This window comes from Haliotis rufescens, unplaced genomic scaffold (genome assembly GCF_023055435.1).
Source record: "Haliotis rufescens isolate VD_foot unplaced genomic scaffold, xgHalRufe1.0.p SCAF_163, whole genome shotgun sequence".
NCBI lineage: Eukaryota > Metazoa > Mollusca > Gastropoda > Lepetellida > Haliotidae > Haliotis > Haliotis rufescens.
In genome coordinates, this window is record NW_025963850.1 from 131,753 (window position 1) to 152,551 (window position 20,799).

Sequence of the window (20,799 nt, forward strand, 5' to 3'; positions counted from 1 at the left end):
CCATCATAAAGCATAATAAACTCGTTTTATAATATATTGGATATAACTAGATTCTCACATTTAAGGCTATGATATATTATTTCTTCACATAATACATTTGTTGGTAATATTTATCTTCCTATGCTTCATTTTTTGCAATATTTGCAAACATCACCTGTCGTCAAAGGATTCTTTAAAAAAGTAAACATATAAATCTATTTTGTTTTGGTTAGAAAATATTTAATACTTTATTTTGCCTTTTTACCACAGTGCCTGTGACTAATTTCCTCCATTTGAACTGCTCATACAAATACCCACATGCAAAGATATACTTTAATAGTCAATAATTATTCATAAATTACACATAACCATGAAAATAAGAAAGTATTCATAAGCAAAACTAAGTTGTATTCCGGGTTTGTTCAGCGTTACTATGTCATACATTGCTCCTTTTAACAACTATGTCGGACGACGACGCAATAACACTGCCACCGGAGCACATCGCAAGACAGTTTAAATCAACACAAGTAGGGCAGATAGTAGTGCTCTTATTAACTGTTTCTTAAATACAAGCGATACGTAAAAAGTTCTCTGGTGTTTTTCCCACTTCTGGTCGCTGCACACGTTTGGACAACGTACAGCGGACTTCGGATTTCGGAGTTTCAGATACAAGGCAATGATACGGGGATATCATAGGCATTAAATCCATGAAAATAATGAAACGTTTTACATAAACATGTCTATCTGTATAACAGGGGTTCATGAATCTGAAGCTATACTCGGTTGCCTGACGTCAAATGTCTCCTTGTTTGTTCAAACCGTTCTGCTTTGGGATATGATAATGACATGGATGTGTATAATGTATACTGTGAACAGGGCGTTACAGCAGAGCGGTATTCATTGAATGTACCCGTAATACAGGCAGCCAACCGTCATGTCGTATATAAAGCGCCACGTCACTACACATAGGACAGTCCTAGTTTCTCTTTCCTTATGCGTTTTACAGAAAGGATGTGAGGACAAAGTCACACGGCTGACATTGCGTAGACAGAGCTATGGATAGAGAGGACAGAGAGGTGATAGCTCCGTACTTCACGGGGAAGAACAAGGCACTGAAGCTGACTGAAGTGTTGGAAATACTTGAGAACCCTGATGACACACGGGCTATAGTAACACCCCCTGCTAAACCCCATGGAGGAGACGGGTACTTGTACAGGGTGGAGGCAGACTCGGCGGAAGGTAGGTTGCATGTCTTGAAGTTTAAACATAAATAAAAATGCATAAGCTGATGAGTATTAATAAAGGGAGGATTAATAATGAAATAAGACAGTATTAATGAAACACTAAATGTGATTATTTGTATTATTTATTGTAATGTGACATGTTGTGGGATGTGGTGTGGTTGGGTCGAATGGGTGGGTACTGGGAGCAAGTAGCAGGTGTCAAATAGTCAAACGAGCCAAAGACCCGTGAAGATCCGGGGAAGAATTTATAGGTCTTCAGCAACACCTGTTTGCCGTAAAAGGCGACAATACTTGTAGTAAGAGGCGACTAACGGGATCGGGTGGTCAGGCTCACTGACTTGGTTGATGCATGTCGTCAATCCCAATTCCGTGTATCGAGGCTCATGATATCAATCACTGGATTGTCTGGTCCAGACTCGATTATTTACAGACCGCCGTCATACAGCTGGTCTATTACTTGGTTCGGCGTTAAACAACAAACAAACAAAAAACAAAAAAACGGAGTGGCATTTGGAAGGAGGGTAGTCATTGTTTCTATAATAGTCCTGGGCTCGAATCTCAGATTTGTCTTTTATGTGATTCTGGGCTTGTAAACGTCGATGACCTATGAAGATCTACGCAATTTTACGCCACCACTCCACTTTACCAAATGTTACTTTACTCATGCTTTAGCCTTCACAATGTAGAGATGAATAGCGACCTACTAGACCCACTTATCCCAATGAAAAATACAAATATAGTTGACTAAACGTTCACATACTAGTATGCTGTGATCGCGATCGTGATATCAGTTATATTTACACACACGTAAGGTTTAAATATAACCCGCTATTGACACAGTCAACACGTACATAGGGAATGACAGCTCATCGTTCGCTTCGTGGCCATGAGCCGGATCTTGCAAGGCAATATACGTACTCGTGTTACCTGTAATGACAAAAACGTTCCCGACTGCAACTCGTAAATAGCACCCCGATCTGAGGCCTTGCAACGCACAACCAAGCTCTTTGTATTGATTCAGGTTGCAGATCATTGCACGTAGCTAGGCAGTGATAATGAAAACATTGTACGCTAAATAGCATTGGCAGTTTCTCTTTCCAAACGCTACTTTTGATGCAGAAAAACAAAACAACTAAAGTATTGCACTTAAAGAACATACGAGGAAGTTGATTGTCAATGTGTTGATTTTTTGGGCCAATGGCAAATATTCACTATGAAAGTTTGCTTGCATGTGCGGTACTGATCAGGAAGCAGATGCACTGCAAATCCCTTGTACATAATATTGTGGCAACATTATTTAACATTTTGTGATATTTTTTACATTGTCTCATATTTACAAGTTTCAATTTATTCATAAATTAGAACGTGTTCTTGTCATCTTTGGTCTGAAGAAAGCCACCTTTTAAATTTGGATTTAGACTGTTTGCCGTGAACAACGTGACATCCAGATTTGTCATTAGTAGACACTGACTATAACCTTCACATTGTGTCCTTAATAATAGTTCGTTATTGAAAATTCTGTTTGATGGTGGACGTGGATGTAGGCTTGATTCTGTGTTTATATTAAATTATGATCATTGCAGCAGATACCAACTATAAACCAGAAAACATTGAATCAACTGACGCGAATTTTACGGGAAAAACATGATCGAATCTGTATGTATATTATATGAATTATTTTTTGCAGCAGATCCCAAATATATAACCCAAATATATATCCCAAATACACAACCGTAACTAACACCTAACCGACCGAAATGACGTCTTGTAATCATTAAGTTATTGACATTTGTAATTCATTTCGTCTTGCTCTACAGACTCCTGGAAAAATGACAACTACTACTTCAAGCATAATGGTTCTCGTGAACAGCCCAAACCTGCACCCAAGGTTCTCAAGCAGTACTTCGTGGCTTATAAAAGTGATGGCAGCACCACCAAGGCTTTTAAACGACAGGCATACAACTTGCTCGAGGGAGACGTGAAATATATGTTAGTACACTACATTGGGAAATTCACCGTAGCATTATCCGATCCAAAATATGAGAAGCGTTTGAATACAGCCCTCCACCATGAATCCCAGATAGTGAACAGTTACGCGAGAATAGCTGGTTCTGGAGATGAAGATGGTGGAGATTGGGAGACCAGGGTAATGGAATGTGATCATGATCGTGCAAATACTAACTCTCCTACTTTCCTGGCTTCCTTAGATGAAGTTAGCTCAAGGAAAAGGACACATGACCCTGATATGGTAAATCGTGTGAAAACTCCTAAACGTTCAGAAAACGAACGAGTTATAGAAAAGATTTTGATGGACATAACCACCGAATGTGTTAGTCATCAACATGATGAAAGAGCGACCAGCCTCAAGTCACTCACCGAATATTTGCTGAACAAACGTACTCATATCGTTATCGCAAGACGTCTGTTGAAGCAGACAAAATACTGGGAGAAAAGCACCAGCTTTTCTACCTTTGACAGTCCATGTTTATCATTAATCGCTGACATCGACTGTAAATGGAGAAATGACCTCACAGAAGTCAGTGGCAGGTTGAAATGGTCACGACTTAGCCCGGATGTTCTCGGCGAGGACCAGTGCAAGGAGACGTATCACAGACTGGTATCTGCTGTCATAGTAGGTGCATATCACATGAAGACGGACATCACAGAGTTTGTTGACACCCTCTATATGTACCCATCACATGTGATGGGTGACAACGCCTTAACAGATGACGACGATGGGACGGATCCTCAGATGTGCAAGGTGGGGCCCCACAACATACAGAGGAATCATCTCCTCGATCAAACAGCATGGCTTGGCGATGAGGTAATTTTTACGATTTCGTAGCTTATATTTTGCTCTTTATGTATTATATAATTTTATTCTGAAAATCCTTTCTAAAAGTTTAACATTACTTGGACAAATTAAAGGTACAAAATCGACCAGGACCATCTTCCTTCTCGGTCGTGGTCGGTAGGCCATGTCAAATAATGATATCAGGAATAACATTATTAAAAATGAAAATTGTACAATATTGATAGATGATAAAAAGACCATTTGTTCCAATAGTTGAAATTGCTTACAGGCCAAATAACATTAACTCGCTCAATCGTTATTTGAGCAGTTCAGACAGGATATATGTTGCAATAAGGTTTTTCTAAATTGCTGGTTGTAACACGTGACGAAGGGGTTTTGTATACAGGGAACGAAGGTTATAACGAACTCAAAGGGACTGCTAATTTTAGTTCGTTATAACCGTAGTTCGTTATAAGCATATATATAGCATAACTACAGCAAATAGTCGGGACCAAAAAAGTAAGTTCGTTATATCCGTCAGTTCGTTATAAGCGTGTTCGTTATAACCGTACTTTAACCTCCATTGCAGGTGATGAATGCATACATGCATGTCCTGAAGACCACGTGGAATAGGATCCACAGCCGCCACTGCGCTGTACTTGATTCCTTCCTTGTCAACCATTGGGAGAAAGACGAGTATGACGTGCACCCCTGCAAGGTTGGACGAGCATAGTCATGTACATTGTATAAAGTGATGAGTAAAGTACTGGTATTAGGTTTTCGTCCAAAGATGGAAATTAAAGAGACTTTTGAAGATCTTCGATTCGGTTATGGATCCTTGTTTAGCATCTACTTTAGGCTCTAAGAGATATGAGGTCGGTTTTGGAGACAGTTCATTGAAGATCTAGAGCAGCAGTTTTCCTTTTCCAAGAATATCATCACTGGACATATGTCAACATGCTATGTGCAGTAAACTACGGTTATAACGAGGTTTAATGGCTGCTTTCAACAGTGTTCCAATTATTTCACAGTGTGTCAGATTAATGTGGGAGGAAAGCAAGAAGTGATGCAGGTTTCAGACATTAACCACTTTAGTTATTGAGTTTGAAATGTTCAATATCATAGCCATTTCAACATAAGTATCATACGCATGTATCCAAATCAGAGGGAAGTAATCGTATGGATATGCTAATATCAGTAAACTTGATCAAATGGAAAAGAACTTATTGTAAATTATAATACAGTAATCTGTAGATAGACATACGTCTATGTGGTTAAAGAGCATCAAATGAACCTTGCTTGATCAGGGTAAAACATTCAAGACCATATTATTTTCCTTTTCACCAAAACCTTTACTGTAAATAAAAGCGACATAACCCTTTCCTCATTCTAGCTTGTCCCCCATCTCAGTGGAGCTCCTTTTTTAATATAAATGTATGTGCTTCTTTCCTTTTTTGGAAACCAGGCGTTAGTCTGAAAAGCATTAAAATGTTTGGTTTGTATCAGTGACAAACACGATGCAATTCCATGTTTTGACTTTTGTACAATAATTATGTCTCTGTTTCTCGGGCGACCGGTTGACTTGTCTTTGCATGTGTTTGTGACAGGTGCCACCGGTGGACAGAATACGGTCACCTTTTGCGAACTGGTATTGTCACTATTTGCCAGTGATTTATTAGCACATGCTCGTGATATAGTCGGTATCATTCAAGGTGTTTGTTTTAATTATGGCAATGATTTTGCGGATTTATTTTATATTAGGAGGAACTTGGAACTTACACGTGGATCCTGATGCCAGTGAACATGCCACTGAATCAACACTGGGTGCTTCTGGTCGCCAATGTCCAGGATGGAACAGTGGGCGTGGTCAACTCTAAGCCTGTCCTTGATGTAGGGGACAAACTTATACAACATTGGAGGTAATTTGAGGGCGTGGTCAGCTATATGTAGAGATAAACCTTTATCATCCAAAACTGATATCGCTTGGGTGAGATCAAGTGATATATATAGTTTAGATATTGCTGCAACATAATTGCATCACACTGTTTTGCAGACCATAGTGACGTCATTGGTTACCACGACGTCACAAATGACATCACTAATGACTGCTACTGAAGCTGTTAGCAATACTTTTTACACTAAAGACACTGCGTATTACTGCTACAAACTGAAACAGCTGGCAGAATGATGTTGGATGATAAATTAAAGCTCACCCTTGTGTCTTTTGATGTCAAATATATCAACACTCGTTGATATTTTTTACTCTAAAAGACACTCTAGTGAGATTCTCTATGAACAACACTGTAAGTAGGTGGGCCGAACAGGTGATGTGGTCAACTCACAGCCTACAATTGATGAAGACTACTGCGCTGACCAGGGCTGAGGTACACACTGATGAATGTCTGCTACCGATTTTGAAACAAAAGCTGCAATCTGGCTCAGCTACAAACATGTATAGTTAATCAGTCCTAAATGTATAGCGCTAGGTTGTAGGTGGGTTTGAGACAGGGGAAACAAATAGAGGTCGTAAACTATATCCTATATCTATTTCAGAAAATATACACGCTGTTTGAGGAGAGGTGATGGGTCAGTGATCACATGGACAAAGACAGAATATCCAGTACTGAGTCAAAGTGATGGACATAGCTGTGGCGTGTTTGTGAATATGGTACGTGAGCTAGATAAGATATATAAATCTTTCATTATTGAATAATATCAATGATAAGAGCATATACAGCTAAACATGATGAATTGCTATAATTTATTATACAGTTTAAATTTCTCAACATTTCCACTTTTTTCACTAAATCTTCTGCAATTCCACCCAGCATGGGAACTATATTACAAATGTCAATCGCATGAGCATGCTCTTGGGTACTTGCCATTCAAATGTGTCATTATCAAAATATATTTCTAGTAGTATCTTAACATACCATATCAGTATTAATATACTGATCCGTTTCTACGATATGTATTTACTTAAATTTCCATAGTTCTAACAAGTTTTTTTATACAGTACGTTTGTATTAAAAACAAAAGCAAGAAGACAATGTGGACTTTTATTTTTAAATATAATATATTTCAATGTGTACAATGTATTCTGGCACTCTAAATCGACATTCAACGGGATCATGCTGTTGGAAAAAGGCTCTGAGTGAGTGAGTGAGCAAGCGAGCTTGGTTTCACGCCACCTTTAGCAATGTTCCAGCAATAGCGCGGTAGGGGACCCTAGAAATGGGCTTCAAACATTGTACCCGGGAATTGAACCCGGATCTTCGGCGTGATGAGTGAAAGCTTTGACCACTGGGCTACCCCACCCCACTGACCTGATATGAGACCGTATACCGTCAGTAACAGCCATTTAGGATTTTCATACACCAACTTCACATATTTCACAAGAATATTCTGGTACAGAAATCCGTTATTTGACACGGTTTTGTGTATTAATGAAATTAATTGTGATGTGCAAAGACATCAATTTTTAAAACAACTACGTTCGTGACTTCATTACTAAAATTAATAGAGGAAAAAGGCTCACAACAGAGGTCATTGAACATAAAAGATGACGTCACGAACAAGAAACGCAACGCCAATAACGTCACATAGCAGTAGACCAGATAGAAGTCCATTGTTAGGGATAAGCGGACTGCTATCAAGTTACAGTTGACACCAGACTCCTGTTAACATAGGTCAGTTTTATTATAATTCTATCTTGTTTAAACGTTAACGTTTAGTGCTTTATTTATTCCATTGTTAACGTTTGTGTTTACATTAGAGCGTTGTATCGGAAACACGCCTTGCCCAATGTTTTTCTCCTTACCTAATATGACACCGTATACTGCCACTATAGACACCTTAGGGGTCAAACACTGAAGAACAGTGCTTTATTTTTTTGTCAATTATTCGTCACCAGTGGCTCTATATTGTTACAGGCAGCAGAAGCTGTACTATCGGAGGTGCCTCCCAGTGTCATGAGAAGCTGCCACACTGTCTGGTACAGGAAGTACATCTGGCGCAGGTTGCGAGAATATGCTGGTGAACATATTCCGCCTGATACTGACACACATAGTGAGTATAAGTATTGTTTTCCAAATATACCTCAAAACCTAAATACATACAAAAGACAAAAACCATTCCATATTCATGGTACACAATCAGAGTCGACCATGTCATTGGCATGTGTTTATGAATCACTACCAAATAGTGTGTTCACGACAAGGTGAACATATCCTGCCAATAGCAATATAAATCCCACAACAAAACTAGAATGTCCAAACCCACGTACCACTGGGCGTACTTCTTATGTCAGAAAACTTTGTTATTATTCGTTTCCCGCTAAATCTAGCATTGTCGTACCACGTTTATGTACTGTAAGACGCAAGTTAGGGACAATTCATAAAGCGGTTCAGTTTATATGTTTGTTTAACGCCCCACTCAGCAATATTCCAGCTATATGACTGCGGACTGTAAATAATCGAGTCTGGACCAGACAATCCAGTGATGGATATCATGATCATCGATTCACGCAATCGGGATACGCTGTTATGCTTAACCAAGTCAGCGAGCCTGACCACCCGATCCCGTTACAAGCATAGTCGCCTTTTACAGTCAAACATGGGAAGCTAATATTTGTTACATGTGTTGTGCTGAACTGAATATCAAGCATGTTGATGGTTAGGTTTTTAAGTAGTTCAATAGTACTGAATAACTATATATTAGACAAATTGCATTAGAATGCTTAGAGACATTAACGTGAGTTATTAGATTGACACCCGCTGCTGGCTTGTTTCCAGCTATTCGAAAAACTAAAACCAGTAGCGAATCCACTGCTCCTGAATTAGCTGTATTACGCTCGGTCATTCGCCGGTCGGTCATCACCACAACGTGGGTTCTCTGTATCAGTTCTGGTGTTGCTGACTTCACAGGCCTTCCAGGACGGGGGTCGTCTTCAAGGCACTCCCTGTTACACTCAAACTCTGCTGCTTAACTCGTTATGTTGACAGTGGGACATACTTCCCTAGTGCTGTATTCATATCTTCATGGATGGCTTTTGGCTTTGTTATATAAATCCTTTTTTTCTGCAATTCCACTTGACTGCACATTCCTAAAATTTGTCCATTTTCCAAAGGTCACAGACCTCTGCTTGTTTTGATTACTTTTGGACAATTCCTTCTATCAGAGTCTCAGATATCAGTCAACCATCGTTGCTGATACATTGCTGAGAGAATATTGTCATTCACTCACTCACTTATTATTCACATGGTTTTAATGATGAAGTAACGACTGGTATTATTTCCAATGTTGAAGTGAAATATTAAAGCAAGTACATCGTACATGTTACAGGTTGTATTGAAATGTTTGTAATATTTCTTGTTATTCAAGTACGAGTGAAGCCTGGCATACTGGAAAGTGTCCGGACCTCTATATTCGCAATGGGCAAAAACTTAATATTAATATTGCTATCACAGGATATTCAACAAATCCCGATTTGACGAAATATAACAATGTAGAGGGGTTGTATGTCGGTTATGATAAAGGAAGACAACTATTAAAATATGTTCCTAAATTCCGTGTTTTCACTTGTACCATATGTTACCATGTTTCGCAGATTACTAATTGACTTGCCTTTGCATGTGTTTGTGATGTGTATCACCAGCAGGACAGGATATGTTCGCCTTTTCGTGGACACCTGATATTTGATTGGGATTAAAAAACACATGCTCATGAACGGTCATAGAGGATCATCAAATATATGTGATATTTATATGTTGGCAAATGGTGTTTATTGTGGTTGATACATAGATTTACAAAGAAAACAGCATGTACAAAAGCCAAAATCTCTTTAATGTCGATTCAAGTAGTAAACATTGTAAGCGTTAAAATATATAATGATTAAAAGTGTGTTTATTTCAAATATATTGCTAAATGATGAATTAACCTGTTTCGTTCTGTATTTGAAATATCGTTGTCCTTCTTGCAGTGCTTGAGTCTCCATGTGAAAAGCTGACAACTAATCCAGCGTCAACGAATGCCAGAGCGTTTGCGTATACAATAGTCAATATGTCGACCAGCATAGATGATACGAGATACAGTTTGCATAAAGCAGCCAGCCTCGGTGATATAAGACGCATGCACTTGTTGATAGACCAGGGGGAGGATGTAGCAGGTACCGATGACCGAGGATGGACGCCTTTGCACTGTGCCTGTGAAAACGGTCACGTTGAAGCTGTCTCTGATCTGGTTTCCAGGAGGACGGGCGACGTACAAAATAGAGCTCAACTTACATTGTACAATCCTGTCTTAGGAACGGAGTATACGTATCTAGCAGGAGCATATCCACTCCACATTGCTTGTTTAAATGGACATGAGAATGTAGCGCACATTTTGATCAATAGCGAGGCAAATGTTGACGACAAAAGTGAAAATGGAACAACAGCTCTTTCTCTTGCTTCTATTAACGGACATGAATCTGTAGCCGCACTTCTGATCAAGAATGGTGCAAGTGTTACAGCTGAGGACGAGGGCGGATGGACGGCACTATATGTAGCTTGTCAGAATGGACATGAATCTGTAGCCGCACTTCTGATCAAGAATGGTGCAAGTGTTACAGCTGAGGACAAGGACGGATGGACGGCACTATATGTAGCTTGTCAGAATGGACATGAATCTGTAGCCGCACTTCTGATCAAGAATGGTGCAAGTGTTACAGCTGAGGACGAGGGCGGATGGACGGCACTATATGTAGCTTGTCAGAATGGACATGAATCTGTAGCCGCACTTCTGATCAAGAGTGGCGCTAGTGTTACAGCTGTTAATAAGAACGGACAGACGGCACTACATCAAGCTTGTCAGGATGGGCATGAATCTGTAGCCGCACTTCTGATCAAGAATGGTGCAAGTGTTACAGTTGAGGACGAGGACGGATGGACGGCACTATATGTAGCTTGTCAGAATGGACATGAATCTGTAGCCGCACTTCTGATCAAGAATGGTGCAAGTGTTACAGTTGAGGACGAGGACGGATGGACGGCACTGCATGAAGCTTGTGAGAATGGACATGAATCTGTAGCCGCACTTCTGATCAAGAGTGGTGCAAGAGTTACAGCTAAGGAAAAGGACGGATGGACGGCACTACATGTTGCTTGTCAGGACGGACATGAATCTGTAGCCGCACTTATGATCAAGAATGGTGCAAGTGTTACAGCTGAGGAGAAGAACGGATTGACGGCACTACATCTAGCTTGCCAGAATGGACATGAATCTGTAGCCGCACTTCTGATCAAGAATGGTGCAAGTGTTACAGCTGAGGAGAAGGACCGATGGACGGCACTACATGTAGCTTGTCAGAATGGACATGAATCTGTAGCCGCACTTCTGATCAAGAATGGTGCAAGTGTTACAGCTGAGGAGAAGGACGGATGGACGGCACTACATCTAGCTTGTCAGAATGGAGATGAATCTGTAGCCGCACTTCTGATCAAGAATGGTGCAAGTGTTACAGCTGAGGAGAAGGACGGATCGACGGCACTACATCTAGCTTGTCAGAATGGACATGAATCTGTAGCCGCACTTCTGATCAAGAATGGTGCAAGTGTTACAGCTGAGGACAAGGACGGATGGACGGCACTATATGTAGCTTGTCAGAATGGACATGAATCTGTAGCCGCACTTCTGGTCAATAGTGGTGCAAGTGTTACAGCTGAGGACAAGGACGGATGGACGGCACTATATGTAGCTTGTCATAATGGACATGAATCTGTAGCCGCACTTCTGATCAAGAATGGTGCAAGTGTTACAGCTGAGGAGAAGAACGGATCGACGGCACTACATCTAGCTTGCCAGAATGGACATGAATCTGTAGCCGCACTTCTGATCAAGAATGGTGCAAGTGTTACAGCTGAGGACAAGGACGGATGGACGACACTACATGTAGCTTGTCAGAATGGACATGAATCTGTAGCCGCACTTCTGATCAAGAATGGTGCAAGTGTTACAGCTGAGGAGAAGGACGGATGGACGACACTACATGTAGCTTGTCAGAATGGACATGAATCTGTAGCCGCACTTCTGATCAAGAGTGGTGCAAGTGTTACAGCTGAACACAAAGACGGACGAACGGCATTACATCAAGCTTGTCAGAATGGACATGAATCTGTAGCCGCACTTCTGATCAAGAATGGTGCAAGTGTTACAGCTGAGGAGAAGGACGGATCGACGGCACTACATCTAGCTTGTCAGAATGGACATGAATCTGTAGCCGCACTTCTGATCAAGAATGGTGCAAGTGTTACAGCTGAGGACAAGGACGGATGGACGGCACTATATGTAGCTTGTCAGAATGGACATGAATCTGTAGCCGCACTTCTGGTCAATAGTGGTGCAAGTGTTACAGCTGAAGACAAGGACGGATGGACGGCACTACATCGAGCTTGTCAGGACGGACATGAATCTGTAGCCGCACTTCTGATCAAGAATGGTGCAAGTGTTACAGCTGAACACAAAGACGGATGGACGGCATTACATCGAGCTTGTCAGAATGGACATGAATCTGTAGCCGCACTACTGATCAAGAGTGGCGCTAGTGTTACAGCTGAGGACGAGGACGGATGGACGGCACTAGATCTAGCTTGTTTGAATGGGAATGAATCTGTAGCCGCACTTCTGGTCAAGAATTGTGCAAGTATTACAGCTGAGGACAAGGACGGATGGAATAAAGAGTAAATAATAGCCAACTTTAGTACTACTATTACAGTCTGAAGTACGTGTAACAGATGTCGCGTCTCCTTGGGCAAGTGACTTTGTTCGAATTGTCCCTTTTTTCCACCCAGCAGTGAGCGGGTACCCGGTAGGATGAGATGGCAATGTGGTTGTTAACCTTCTAGCGCCTAACAGGCAGCTTTGTTTGTATACTCTCCATTGAGCTGAGAATGATTTTTGGGTGAACACTTTTCAATGTCTAAGCTTAGAGTATGCTTGTGCATGGAGAACAGCGCCATTCAAATAACGTGGATTTTATGTCCGCTTTCGGGTTTGATTTTTATTTGTTGCAAGGTCATAGGAGTTGCCTACCATGTCAGTTTTCGCAACTGTCCTTGTTTCATGGACAGAGGTTCATATAAACCATGAAACGTTTACTCAAATACATGTCTGATTTGTATTACTGTCCAATGATATTTAAAATGCTTTGAATAATAAAAAGAAATATTCAGAGAATGTTATTGGTGCCTTTCAGCTAAATTACAAAATGTTATTGAGTTACTTGTGTCTAATACCTGAACATGACCTACTTTCAGTTATGTTATCAATGTCAAATATTGAGTTATAGATTCAGTGTCCAAGGGACGCAACTCTGCACAGCGAATCGCGGCGCATCCGTGCCCCCCGAGTTATAGATTCATGATTGAAATCATTCTTATGGCACCCAATAATTGCTTTTATCCTATGAGTCATAACTGGTTTTGTAAAACTCACAATCCAAGTGCATACCTTTAGAAAAACAATACCATGTTGAACATTTATTCTTTTTTGGATTTTTTAAATAAAACTTTAAATGTTTATACGATTCTGTTAAATCATTTCATCTTCTGGGGAGAAGAGGTGGCCTAGTGGTTAAAGTGTCCGTTCGTTCTGGGAGTTTGATTCCCCACATTGGTACATTGTGTGAAACTCAAGGCTGGAATACTAAAAATAAGATTGTGTTCTTTAATCCGATTGGTTGAAAAACATGATTTACATCAGTTTGTCTGACTGATAACTGAACTTACTTAAATTAAATTTAAAATGAATAAGTTACCAAGACTAGAACACGCGTACGCCAGCAGACAAAATATCCGGCCCGTGAAGAGAATTAGAATTAGGTCTTCAGCAAACAATGCCTGCTCATAGAGTCGCAAGCTCGGACGTTCATACAGTTTGGCCCTACACTCTATGAAGGTTCATACTCCAATGAACTCGCACAAAGTGAAGATCAATTCTTAATTGAATGCATTGAATTTCATTTCCAAAATATAAACCACATAGTGACCAAGAATTACATCCATCGGGCACTCACATTAAAAAAAGGAAGCCAAATTCTTGGGAATAAGTTTTAAAGACCATCTTAATTTCTAGCCATATGTTAAAAATCTTAGCAAATGGCTGAAGGAACTGGATTTATCAGGTCGGGGAAAACCCCCAACTGGTGACAATGAACCCAACTGGTGACAATGAACCCAACTGGTGACAATGAACCCAACTGGTGACCATGAACCCAACTGGTAGAATAAACTGGTCCTGTGTGGCTACAAAAACCTTGCGGTGTTTTGTCCGTGCGTTGTCTGTACTACTTGGCGCATGATGGTGCGTATAAAATTCATTATGAAAACTTCTTTCATTCATCGATTCTTATAATATTACCCCGTTTGTTGCGCAGGTTATTGTGAACCCGAGTACCTCTTCGCCATTTGGACGGTTCATTCGCGTTACGCCGACTTTCAGAAAAGATTATTCGCGTTACGCGGTTTTTCTTTGATGTGTGCGTGTTATGTTAACACACGAGGTTGTTACAAGCAAGCAATGAATGGTGTTTTTGGATGGTGTTCACGACACATTCTAACAGTAGAAACAACAGATTTATGATGCATTTTGTGTCGTTTATTCCACACATTATATAGTATCAAAAGCAGCGACATGACAAATTTCAATTTGGTACAACGAACAGAACATGATTTACATGAATTATTACATTTTTTTAACTTGATTAGAATGGCTGATGCAACATCGGCACAGTGGACGATGTCGATTTCTTGCCTCTCCAGCCTCATCTTCAAATTGGCGATCTTGCGGTCGACTTCTGAGTATTTCTTCTTCTTGGGAGGTCTCTTCTGAACTGCTTCGTACTGCGCTCTGAATTTCGAAAATGTTGGGATGTGCCTTTCACGTGATCTTCAGTCGACTGTGCCATCCCTCCAGGTAGTTGTTTGTACCTGGCCCATCATTGTTGAAGTGGTTCCACTGGTTGATGTGGAGATCGCACTCGATCCACTTGCTGGTCATGTAGTCTGCAAGTCTTTGACATCTTTCATCGTCTGGAACGCGCTCCATTAGGTCAAGGAAGTAGTCTTCAACCTTAAGATAAAAATGTAATCCTGTCAGTTTCACACATTAACATGCATATTGAATATATTACACATTAACATGTATATTACGTATATCAAGTTAATAGAGTCTAATCTAACGGTCTGGTTACTACTTACATTGCCAACAGGAATGAGTGGCATTATTGCACACTGCTTGACGAACTTTGTAATCTCTGGTCTGTCAGTATAGTCTTTCTGCATGTTGCACTGTTGGGTCTTCCGCCATACACACTGGGCAAAGTGGAAGAAGCATCCCTTCCATGTGGCACGAGGAAACCGCGATATGGCAGCATTCCTGGCAGCGACTTCGAAGTCCATCTGATGAAAATAAATTAAAATTTATTATGATTTTTAAAGTTTATTTTGACCCCAAATGTCTAAAGGTCGGCGTAACGTGAAGACACCATTTGGACACATTCTGTGCTTTAAATCAGTCAAAAACACTAAATTGAAAGTCAAAAATTACCTGAAATGTACTTTGTCAACCACTCTCTCCGTCCACCATGCTTCCTACTCTGACCCGCCACCTGCAGTCCAGGCAGTCAGGTAACGCCCAATTCGGGCCTTGGCGTCAGTGATCAATGGAAATTTTTTGAAATAGTTCGCGCTGCATTGCTAAAAGTAGCAATAAGTGTAGGCAATTCATAGTCTTTGTGCTGTATCATAATGTTTTTATGGACATTTAACTGTTGAATATACATGTGTATGTATTACAAATAAATTTCGTTGTTATTTATGAAAAGAAGTATAAAATATTGTTATGTTGGTAAAATTTGTTTCAGGATGTTAAAGTAAAAAAATCCACAAAGAGGAATCAATGGCAGTGGGTGGGCTTTTCTGACTCTTTGCGATCTTCTGGCGTAATGAAGAGTTTCTTCACTGTGGGTCTTCCACCCTTTTCTAGAAGATTCTCCTTAATCATTATTTCTCTGAAATAATTTCGGAAATAAATGTCACTATTTTCCTAATAAACACAAAAAATAATCTGTGTATGTGTGTGTGTGCGTGCGTGTGCGTGTGCGTGCGTGCGTCAGAGTCAGAGAAAATGGCGTCGTGCCACTGCTATACATCTGGATCTAACACGTGATTTTGTCCAGGCCTGTCAGGTGGGGTGTGCAAGGGCTTGCCTCTAAATGCTTGCTTTTTCTAAGCCAAGATCTCCACCCTGCTATCTCCGGCGACAGGGAATTGTCAGTAGCTCATCACCAACTGGCATCAGTATGTTGGTTTTCATCTGTTATACAAAATTATTGATTATAGAAGCCTACTTGGAGATCAGAGGATCTGATGCAAGTGATCCCCATCAGATGGCCACACCGGGGTATCAATGAGTCCCAAAGGCATTTCACATGTTGTGATATACTATAAATTTTACAAACTTTTACAATCAATTTAAAACACATTATGTAGGTTTAATGAACCGCAAATATGCATATATTAATGTTTTCATTTTCTTCCAGCTTAACAAACGCGTTCCAATTAACAATGAAACGATTCATTTAATGAAACCCACACATCTTTCGCAAACTCAGGCTGCACCAATTTCAACAACCTCGCATGTTAGTACCCAAACTCCTGAACCGCTTCCAACACTGTATGGTCAACTTCAAACCCCAAACATCTACTTCTATCACTTACCCCGAGTCAAGAACTCCCACGGTTGAAACCACAACTGACATCACAAAAAGGTCCAACAAAAGACGTAAACAAAAACAAAGCAGTCATAACCAAACTATTTGTCCTATTTGTGACAGTTTATATGGGTGCACTGTGGACAATAATGCCAAGTGGATTGGTTGTGACTAAAAGGAAACCTTTTGCAATTATTGGGTGCATTGGGAATGCATCGGGATTTACGTCAGGAAAGTGGCTGATTTACAAAACATCACCTATCTATGCCCAGAGCATAACAAAATTGAAAGGTGTAAATAAAATGAAGATTATTAAGATGATTTTGGTTATTTTTGTCCCCCCAATTTTTTTTTTGTGCATAATACTTGTTTTTATATTAAAAACATACATTAGAATTGGATTCGAACTCGTATTCCCTTCACCCGCAGTCAGCGACGTTACCAAATGAGCTAAACTGCACATGTGAATGAAGCAGAATTAAAAGTACATACTTAAACTTACTTAAAACATTATTTAACTTTACAGTCGTAGGTGATTTTAAAACATTCCACAGATTTTTGCGTACAATTTAAGTGATTGGTTTATGGCCCTATGTAGTTTTATCTGACCATCACGTCGAAAGCGTGTTGCGGATCAAGGAAATACGCTTTAAATAAATCAAGTTAAAATCTAAATATATACTTTTTCAAAAGAAGTTCAGAAGACTATGGTTAATTAGTCAAGGCTGATTGTATTGCAAACTACAATCTTATAAATGTGGGTGTTCTATAACTTGTTTTCGGTAGTGTATGATGTTACAGTATGTCATACTAATGTCCGTAAATATTCATTTTGACATTTGCTGTATGATCAATTTGAATTGTGTCTCTTGTTTTATGCACATCTACAAGTATATGTACTTGCATATAGTAATTTGATAAACACCACTGTGAGTGAGTGAGAATGGTTTCACGTCGCTTTTAACAATAATCCAGCAATATCTCGTCGGGGAACGCCAGAAATGGGCTTCACACATTGTACCCATGTGGGGAATCGAACTCGGGCTACGGCGTGGCGAGCGAACGCTTTAACCACTAGGCTATCCCACTGCCCCCTATCGTTGTGGCGTTATCACAGTTAATATGTGTACATGTGTAAACTACACATATGGAGAGACATCCTAATTAGTGTGGCCACAGAGTTAACGTTGATAACAATATGAAGTGCATTACTATGATTATCTATAACATATGTTAAATCAGCTACCATTGTAATATTTTATGTAAATATATTAAGTTTAGTTTTGTCATAATTATATATGTGTGTGTGTGTGTGTTTGTGTGTGTGTCTGACTCATTGTCTGTGTATATATACCTAATATATATCTAATCCATCTGTATTCAGAAGGGAAACATAACTGTGTAAATGTATAACTTTTTTTCTGCATGATGTACATGCATCTTTATCAATGCAGTTGTGATCCCGCAATCGGACGAACACACATTAGGGCTTCAACTTGAAATCTGATGACCGACAAAATAATTCTTTGGACGTTACAAACAATACAAACAGTGGCTGATAATACTGACAATTATTTGTCAATATTATGATCTATATGTAAATCATTATTTGTGCCAGTTCAATTTAACCTTTAAAGTTTCAGTTTTAAGATTGATGAAAGAATGTGTGTGTGTATGTGTGTGTGTTTTATGAACAAAATGAAAATATGAACAGCGACTATTCTGTTGTAGTCTGTGAATCTTGCTTATTTACTACACTACAAGAAAATAAACACTAAACGCGATAACATTATGTACATGTATGCATATGTAACTTATTTATCTACTACAAGATGTTGAACAAATCTAATTATAACAGGCAAAATAGCGGTGATAGTTATAGGAATGGATCATTGAATATCCGTAAAAAACGTTTTAATGTATTGCATTATGGGAAATATCGCTTTCTCACTCGATCTATTGCTTTATCGTTTTTTTGCTTTCTCGCTCTATCCCTCTTATTCTCTCTATTGCTTTATCGTTTTCTCACTTTCTGGCTCTATCGCTTTCTCTAATGACTAACCATATATAATTATAAGAGGCAAAATAGCGGTGATAGTTATAGGAATGGATCACTGAATATTAGTAAACACCGTTTTAATGTATTGCATTATGGGAAATATCGCTTTTTCGCTCTATCGAATTTTTGCTTTCTCACACTATCCCTTTCTCTCTCTATCTCTCTATCACTTTCTCACTTTCTGGCTCTATCGCTTTCTCTAATGACTAACCATATATAATTATAAGAGGCAAAATAGCGGTGATAGTTATAGGAATGGATCACTGAATATTAGTAAACACCGTTTTAATGTATGGCATTATGGGAAATATCGCTTTTTCGCTCTATCGATTTTTTGCTTTCTCACACTATCCCTTTCTCTCTCTATCTCTCTATCACTTTCTCGCTATCTGGATCTATCGCTTTCTCTAATGACTAACCATATATAATTATAAGAGGCAAAATAGCGGTGATAGTTATATGAATGGATCACTGAATATTAGGAAACACCGTTTTAATGTATTGCATTATGGGAAATATCGCTTTTTCGCTCTATCGATTTTTTGCTTTCTCACACTATCCCTTTCTCTCACTATCTCTCTATCGCTTTCTCTAATGACTAACCATAATCATATGAAAGAATCGGGTGTTCGTTTTGAATAGTATGTACTGTAAATCTTTAAATTAACTAAAGAGTTAATTATCAATGCAAACATTGAGAGTAGACTTTATTAATTAAACTTTGTATTTATGTCTCAGAAATGTGTCTGATTGGAGTATTCATTTTAAACTTTCGGCATCTTGTACTAGTGGCTAGCTCTGTAAAAATGGCATAAGTCCGGATTAATATGAGCAGACATACATGCACATACACACACACGTGCATACACGTCGCTGTAAAAGTGCAATAATCTTGGACGCAACGTTAAACTCCATTTCACTTAAAAGACTTAATCAAATAAAAAACCTACTTATTTATACTTGGCAAACGTATTTGTACTGAATATCGTTTGTGAAGTCATATGGGAAGATTAGATTGAGAAGGAAATTAGTTTTCAGCCCCACTCACACTAGCCATTGATGAAACATGGTGCATGTCCCTTGCCGATCTCAAATCCTTCAAGATTACATTTCAATCGCAGGTTATCGCCAGCCATACTGCCACCGCCTTTACAAACAGTATCCTGTCTTGTGTCCAGTGAACAAAGTCAGTTGTAGACAACGTCCGGCATAGAAACTATGCAAACCACGTTTACGGTAGCTGGTCAAAGGGAGGCAACTCTGTTTGCAGATATTATGCCAGAAGTACTGAAGTTTTCATAACGAGACCTGGATACTGTGGGAAAATGATTACAGTATTTTCCTGTTTTCCATCAAGCAAATTTGTTCTTCATCTCATTTACATGATAGGGTGAAAGTTTGATCTTTTGATGTGGTCCAAGCCCATTTCACAGTCACAACCATTGTATCTGTAACCTATTGTTCAAGTAATGAGAATGGTAGAGAAAACGTATACGCTCACTTATGCTATTTCTAAACAGAGGGACGGTTTGGATATTTGAAACCATGTACAACGTGAAGGTTTTGTAGCACTGTGATCACTGGTGAAGATGAACAGTTCCAAGTTTTCAGGTAATCGTCACATCCCATTGGCACATTTTCTATATTTGACTATACTTGATGCACCGCACACGCATCAGGGAAAATAAAGAAAGAAGACGTTTGCCGAGCAACAGAGTCCCTGCTTCTGTTAATGTTCGTAGTTGTGGAGTCACTTTGTGCTTGAGGCATTGGCTTCGCCACGGCTAAGACGGGGTTCCATTCTCAACATGAATAATTTTTAAGATAATTATTGGTGCCCCTTACGTGATATGGAATTAATAAATGAAACTGACTAATAATTACATCAACAAAATGTTGAACATTGATTGCTTACAAGCCATTGGTTGATGTCATTATTCTGGTCCTGCTGTGTATTATGGTTCAAGTCGTGCTG

The 20,799-nt window shown here is 39.5% G+C and overlaps 1 protein-coding gene across 1 annotated transcript; it reads left to right on the forward strand.

Annotated features, from left to right (window-relative positions):
* Window positions 1–971: 971 nt before the first annotated feature.
* LOC124114940 (serine/threonine-protein phosphatase 6 regulatory ankyrin repeat subunit B-like) lies at window positions 972–13,572 on the forward strand. The gene is made up of 7 exons (XM_048397199.1): window positions 972–1,218; window positions 3,041–4,047; window positions 4,607–4,735; window positions 5,779–5,936; window positions 6,571–6,685; window positions 7,950–8,085; window positions 9,998–13,572. Exons 1-7 carry the CDS (start codon window positions 1,035–1,037, stop codon window positions 12,736–12,738), a joined length of 4,470 nt encoding a protein of 1,489 aa, XP_048253156.1. The 5' UTR covers window positions 972–1,034; the 3' UTR covers window positions 12,739–13,572.
* Window positions 13,573–20,799: the final 7,227 nt, after the last annotated feature.